Below are 7,151 nucleotides of genomic sequence, written 5' to 3' on the forward strand. Positions count from 1 at the left end.
GTCGACTGTGGACAATGGGGTTAAGTACATTCTGTGGTACAACGGGGTTAAGTAGATTCTGTGGTACAGTGGGGTTAAGTAGATTCTGTGGTACAACGGGGTTAAGTAGATTCTGTGGTACAACGGCGTTAAGTAGATTCTGTGCTACAACGGGGTTAAGTAGATTCTGTGGTACAATGGGGTTAAGTCGTCTGTGGACATTGGGGTTAAGTACATTCTGTGGTACAACGGGGTTAAGTAGATTCTGTGGTACAATGGGGTTAAGTCGTCTGTGGACAATGGGGTTAAGTAGATTCTGTGGTACAACCGGGTTAAGTAGATTCTGTGGTACAACGTGGTTAAGTAGATTCTGTGGTACAATGGGGTTAAGTCGCCTGTGGATAATGGGGTTAAGTAGATTCTGTGGTACAATGGGGTTAAGTAGATTCTGTGGTACAACGGGGTTAAGTAGATTCTGTGGTACAATGGGGTTAAGTCGTCTGCGGTACAATGGGGTTAAGTAGATTCTGTGGTACAACGGGGTTAAGTAGATTCTGTGGTACAATGGGGTTAAGTAGATTCTGTGGTACAATGGGGTTAAGTAGATTCTGTGGTACAATGGGGTTAAATAGGTTCTGTAGTGCAACAGGGGTTAAGTAGATTCTGTGGTACAATGGGGGTAAGTAGATTCTGTGGTTCAATGGGGTTAAGTCGGCTGTGGACAATGGGGTTAAGTAGATTCTGTGGTATAATGGGGTTAAGTAGATTCTGTGGTACAACGGTGTTAAGTAGATTCTGTGCTACAACGGGGTTAAGTTGATTCTGTGGTTCAATGGGGTTAAGTCGTCTGTGGACAATGGGGTTAAGTAGATTCTGTGGTACAATGGGGTTAAGTAGATTCTGTGGTACAATGGGGTTAAGTAGATTCTGTGCTACAACGGGGTTAAGTAGATTCTGTGGTTCAATGGGTTTAAGTCGTCTGTGGACAATGTCGTTAAGTAGATTCTGTGGTACAATGGGGTTAAGTAGATTTTGTGGTACAACGGGGTTAAGTAGATTTTGTGGTACAACGGGGTTACGTAGATTCTGTGCTACAACGGGGTTAAGTAAATTCTGTGGTACAATGGGTTTAAGTCGTCTGTGGACAATGGGGTTAAGTACATTCTGTGGTACAACGGGGTTAAGTAGATTCTGTGGTACAACGGGGTTAAGTAGATTCTGTAGTGCAATGTGGTTAAGTAGTCTGTGGACACAGGGGTTAAGTAGATTCTGTAGTACAGTTGGGTTAATTAGATTCTGTGGTACAACGGGGTTAAGTAGATTCTGTGGTACAACGGGGTTAAGTAGATTCTGTTGTACAATGTGGTTAAGTAGTCTGTGGACACAGGGGTTAAGTAGATTCTGTAGTACAGTTGGGTTAATTAGATTCTGTGGTACAACGGGGTTAGGTAGATTTTGTGGTATAACGGATTTAAGTAGATTCTGTGGTACAATGTGGTTAAGTAGTCTGTGGACACATGGGTTAAGTAGATTCTGTAGTACAGTTTGGTTAATTAGATTCTGTGGTACAACGGGGTTAAGTAGATTCTGTGGTACAATGGGGTTAAGTAGATTCTCTGGTAGAACGGGGTTAAGTAGATTCTGTGGTACAACGGGGTTAAGTAGATTCTGTGGTACAATTTGGTTAAGTAGTCTGTGGACACAGGGGTTAAGTAGATTCTGTAGTACAGTTGGGTTAATTAGATTCTGTGGTACAACGGGGTTAAGTAGATTCTGTGGTACAATGGGGTTAAGTGGATTCTGTGGTACAATGGGGATCAGTAGATTCTGTAGTACAACGGGGTTAAGTAGATTCTGTGGTACAATGGGGTTAAGTAGTGTGTGGACAACAGGGTTAAGTAGTCAGTGGACAACAGGGGTTAAGTAGATTCTGTGGTATAATGGGGTTAAGTAGATTCTGTAGTACAATGGGGTTAACTAGATTCTGTGGTACAAAGGGGTTAACTAGATTCTGTGGTACAAAGGGGTTAAGAAGATTCTGCATTCAGCAGTGGACAACTAGAATTAAGAAGATTCGCTACACAGAAGGGTTTGAATAGATTCAAGATCAATTGGTTCTGTAGACAATAGGGGTTAAGTTGATTAAGGGTTAAGAAGACTCAGGGATTAAATATACTGCGATGCTAAGATATCCAGGGGAAACTGCCCAGAGATATGCAGGGAATGATTGGGTAAGTGGTTGTGGTAAGGAGAGGGACAGCGGGAGGGAGGGGGCGTGATTATAGAGCGTGGATCTAGTCCAAAATTCACCCCCAATCACCACACCCCTTCCCAGGTTTTGTGCCAATCCTTCATGATCCCTCCCCACATTGGCCCCAACACATCCTTCCCTCAACTCCACCCGCTCACTTTCCCCCATTGCTTCATACCAATTGAACGGAAGCATATCCTGGTTGTGAAAAATACTTCATTAATAAGTTATTTTGGGTTGGGGTGGGGTTGAGGAGGGTGAAGTGGAGAAGGCATGTCTCTGGAGGTTAGGGGTTAGTCGTAATGAGGAACCCCTCCCTCACTTCATCAGACGATTCTGAGCCCGGTGGGGGTCCGACATCAGTTCCTCCCAAACTGACTTTAGGTGATGGATGAATTCCTCAATCTGGAGAAAGGAGACGGGAAAGAAAGGGGTGGGGGAAGAGGAAAGGGGGAGAAAGTAGGGGAAGTGAAGGAGAGTGGAAAAGTGGAAACGAGAGGGAGAAGGGGAGGGAGATTGGAACCGAGGAGATGAGCAAGAGAGGAGGAATGATCAGTTGAAGTCACACTACACAATTCCCCCTCCCACCACTTTCCTCTTCCTCTTTCCCCCACCTCCTCTCTCCTCTTAACTCCCCTTCTACCCCTTTCTTCTTTCCACCCTCACCGACTCTCCTTCCACCCATCTTGGCCCTCACCTCTCCCTCCCTATCTACTCTCGCATTGACCCCTCCCCCTCCACACCTTTCCCCATCTGCCCCTCGCTTCCTTTCTTCTGACTATTCTTGCATCTCTCCTTTCACCAACCACCCCCCCCACCCCACCGCTAACCACCTCCCCTCTGACGCAGCCACTTTCTGGAGCTGTGGAGGGTGTCGTTGGTAGGGTGTTAGTGAGGGAGAATCCCATTGCGAGGCTATCGCCTCTTCTCCCATTACCCATCTCCCCTCCACCACACCCTCCCCTCCCCTCCGCTCCTCTCTTCCATCTTCTCCCTCCCATTCCCACTCCCCACAGTCATTCCCACCTACTCCACTTGCCTTCTCCTCTGCCAACCCAAACTTCCTTCTCCCTCTGCATGTATCTGCCACCAACCACTTCCCTCCCCCTTGCCTCCCTACCTCCCTTCCCTTCCACTCCACGCATATCCTATCTTCTCGAGGCCAAAGATTGTTGTCGGGGGGGGGGCAGTAAATGAGCTTCTAACAGGGAGACAGCCCCCTCTTGTACCTCCCTTCCCTCGTTTTCCCCCTCCACTCTCCTTCCTGGTCCTCCTCACTCCTTCCTCCATTCTCCGCCCCTTCCCCTCTTCCATCACTCCTCCACCTCTCTTACCTCACTTCTCCTCATCTCCAATCCTGTCTAACCCTAACCCTAACCCTAACCCTTACCCTAACCCTAACCCTAACCCTTTAGCCGCCGGAGTTTGTCTGTGGGGAGTGAGAATGAGTGAGCATCCCGCAGGGAGCCCTCTCCTCAGCAATCCCTCCCACCAACTCCCCTCCTTCCTGCCACTCATCTGTACTCCTCATCCCCTGCTTTCATTTTCCCTCCCCGCCACCTCTCCCTCCCTTTTCTCCCTCTCTCCTTCCCCTCTGATCTTCCATTTCCTCTCCTCCCCATACCCCTCTCCCCCCTCGCCCTCCCTCATCTCTCTCATCTCCCTCTGTCGTCCGTCCTTCCTTCCTCTGTCTTCCCCCCCCCACCTTCTCTCCCTCCTCCGCACCCCGCCCTTCCTTCGCCGTGCCCCCACCTTCTGGAGTTGCCAGAGAGTGTCGGTGGAGGTGAGTGAGGGAGCCTCCTCCAGTGATCCGGCCACCAGCTGGTACAGGTTCAGCGTCGCCATCTTCACTGTGCCCAGCACTAGCGTCTGCCTCGCCGCGGTGTTCTGAATGTGTGTCCAGGCCGCGTCCTGGGGATCAGGGTTCAGCGAAATATCACGGCAGGCTCGGGTCAGAAGTCAGTGGGAGGTCACGGTGGTTCGGGTTCGGCGAGAGGTCACAGGCCGGAGCGGGGCAGAAGGACAGGTCACGCATGGTCTAGGCACATGGAAGGTCGGGATTCGGGGAGAGATCATTGGGGATCGCGGTCAGAGAAAGGTCATGGTGTTGGTGGTCAGTCCGAGCACAGGGAGAAGTCACAGAGTGTCAGGGCTCATCGAGAGGCTGTGTGTGGGGGTGGGGGGGTTGTGGTGTTAGGGTCTGTCAGAAGTCACGAGGCCGGAGCAAATTGAAGAGCGCGGAGCGAAACGGAGCAGGGAGAGGTTACAGGGGTGCAGTCAGAATGACAGGTCATCGAGGGTCAGTGTTTGCGGTCAGGGTTAGAGGCGAGGGCCGGGGTCAGGAGGCCGCGTCAGAGGTGATGGTTCAGAGTGGCAGCGCAGGGGCAAGGTCTCAGCGGTCAAGCGTGAAGCGGTAACGGTCGCTGATCAGGGTGAGGGTACAGAGTTCAGCAGCGATAGGGGTCAGGTGTCGAGAGTCGGGATATGGTGACAGTGACTGGGGCTGAGATGAGGTGTGAAGGGTTTGTGGTGAGATGTCAGAGGTTGAGGAGTCACGATTGAGGGTCAGGGGGTGTTTCAGGATCGGTGGTGAGGGGTTGCAGGTGAGATGTCAGGAGTGAGAGGTCACGTTGGGGTGAGGTATCGGCGACGGGGTTCCGCTGGCAGAGGCTGCGGCACGGGCGGATCGGGGTGAGGGTCGGGGGTCGAGGTCAGTTATCAGGATGTGGTCTCGGATAATCACTCAGCGGAGGCTGTGGCCCCGGGCGGAGGTCAATGGGCGGGGGTCGGGGTCCGGGGACTCACCCAGCGGAGGCTGTGGCCCCGGGCGGAGGTCAATGGGCGGGGGTCGGGGTCCGGGGACTCACCCAGCGGAGGCTGTGGCCCCGGGCGGAGGTCAATGGGCGGGGGTCGGGGTCCGGGGACTCACCCAGCGGAGGCTGTGGCCCCGGGCGGAGGTCAATGGGCGGGGGTCGGGGTCCGGGGACTCACCCAGCGGAGGCTGTGGCCCCGGGCGGAGGTCAATGGGCGGGGGTCGGGGTCCGGGGACTCACCCAGCGGAGGCTGCGGCTCCGGGCCGCCTCAAGTTGGGCCTGCAGGTCGGCCAGCCGGTTGCTGAGCTGCAATCGTTCGTCGCTCGTCTCCTCCAGGTAGCGGCCTAGCCGCGCCTTGCGGCGCTCACGCTCCTCATGGCCTTCCTGCACCAGCCGCAGCAGCGCCTCGTGGGTGGAGACCAGCGCCCGGTATCGCACTGGCACTTCGGACAGCTCCCGGAACTGGCAGGCGGGGAGATGGAGATCAGGGATGAGGGGGAGAGATTGGGGAAAAGAGACTGAGGGGACAGAGATCCAGCGGTAAAAGGTCAGGCGGTGAGTGGACGAGTGGATAGGGGTGAGGGGATAAAGACCAGGTGAGAGAGGTGGGGATAGAATAGAGGGGCTGAGGTCAAGGGTGAAAGCCTGAAGGGGAGGAAGGTCAGCGGGCCAGAGGTTAAAGCAATAGAGGTCAAGAGTGAAAAGTCGAAGGGAAAGAAATCGGGGCGGAGGTTGAGGAGACCGAGGTCAGAGGGTGAGCGGTCAAGGGGATAATAGGGATTAAGAGGTTGGGGGAAAGTTTGAGGGAAGAAAGAACTCGGGTGGTTGAATCTGAGAGGTTGAGGAGTGAGAGGTCAGGGTAGGCGAGGTCGAGGTCATAGAGATGGGGAGTGTGAAGCCGAGGGCACGGTTACGCGAAAGGGCAAGGAGATACTGGTCAAGGAATGAGAGGCCGAGAGGTCAGAGGTCATGGATAAGATGCCAGCGGTGAGAGGTTCGGGACGCTTCGGGCCAGGGGCAGCACGAGAGCTCAGAGCTGAGGGGCTGGAGGCGAGGATTCGGGTCAGTTGTGGGGTGAGAGGTCGGGGAATGAGGGCTCGGGGTTGAGAGGTTGGGGGGACGAGTAGTCAGAGCTGAGGGGTCGGTGAAAGGGTAGGTATGAGGAGTTAGAGTGAGAGGTTAGGTAGTGAGGAGTCGGAAGTCCGGGCCGTACCATGCCGCCGGGGCGCAACAAGAGCTGAACAAATTCGGAGAAGTGGGCATTGGCAGCGAGCGAGCGACGGAGCATGTCCCGGTATGCACGAAGCTCCCCGAGTCGGGCCCGCAGCTGCTCGGTCTCGATCCGCCGCTGCACCCGCAGGCGACCCTCCGTCTCCGCCCGCCACAGTGCCCGAGCACGCTTCCGCTCGTTCTCCTGGGGTGGAGCATTAGAAAGGGATGAGGCGGAGAGACAGGGGTCAAGGAGTCAGCAAGAAGGTTCAAGTATTCAGGGATCGGGATGCGGAATCAGATTGAGGGCCGGGTAAGAAGGACAGGTCGGGATTCAGAGGACGGGTCAAAAGTCAGAAGGAAAGAGGTCGGGGGTCAGGGGTTTAGAGATGGGGGTGATGGGTCCAGAGAGTTCAAATAGTCAAGGAAAGGAATCGGTGGTCGGAGGGGTTGGCGTCAGAGGGAGGAGTCGGAGGTTAAAGATAAGATAGGAAGGTCAGAAGTCAGACAGGTCGGCGTTCAGAGTGGATCAGAGGGGGGGAGTCAGAGTTCAGAGAGAGTGGTCAGAAGTCGGAAAACGGTTTCGGGGGTCAGAGGGGGTCAATTGGTCAAAGTGAGGGGGTCAGGGTCCAGACGAAGGGGTTGGTGGGTCAGAGGGAGGTGTCACAGGGAAGGGTCAGGGGTGATTGGAAGAGAGGTCGAAATGTTGCAAGGCAAAGGGATTGTGGGATGGTTCATTGTGATAACGGGAGGGGTCGGTGGGGGAGATGAGTCGGGATCAGTATTGTATCTCCTCTCTGCTATCACAGAGTTCATCCCACCTCATCGTTCACTACCTCTTTCCCTTTCTCCCTCCTTCCACCCGACCACTTCCCCCTCCCTTTTCCCTTCTCCTCTCT

General features: G+C 54.0%; 1 protein-coding gene across 1 annotated transcript in view; it reads right to left on the bottom strand.

Annotated features, from left to right (window-relative positions):
* Positions 1-2,548: 2,548 nt before the first annotated feature.
* LOC132382719 (coiled-coil domain-containing protein 42-like) overlaps positions 2,549-7,151 on the bottom strand; it is a 4,867-nt gene continuing 264 nt past the window's right edge. The window contains exons 2-5 of the mRNA XM_059953170.1: positions 6,257-6,457; positions 5,284-5,505; positions 3,983-4,141; positions 2,549-2,635 (exon numbers count right to left, since the gene is read on the bottom strand). Of these exons, the coding sequence (XP_059809153.1) occupies positions 2,549-2,635; positions 3,983-4,141; positions 5,284-5,505; positions 6,257-6,457 (669 nt within the window). The remainder of the gene's footprint in view (positions 2,636-3,982; positions 4,142-5,283; positions 5,506-6,256; positions 6,458-7,151) is intronic.

The sequence above is a fragment of the Hypanus sabinus genome, chromosome 29 (genome assembly GCF_030144855.1).
Source record: "Hypanus sabinus isolate sHypSab1 chromosome 29, sHypSab1.hap1, whole genome shotgun sequence".
Lineage (NCBI taxonomy): Eukaryota > Metazoa > Chordata > Chondrichthyes > Myliobatiformes > Dasyatidae > Hypanus > Hypanus sabinus.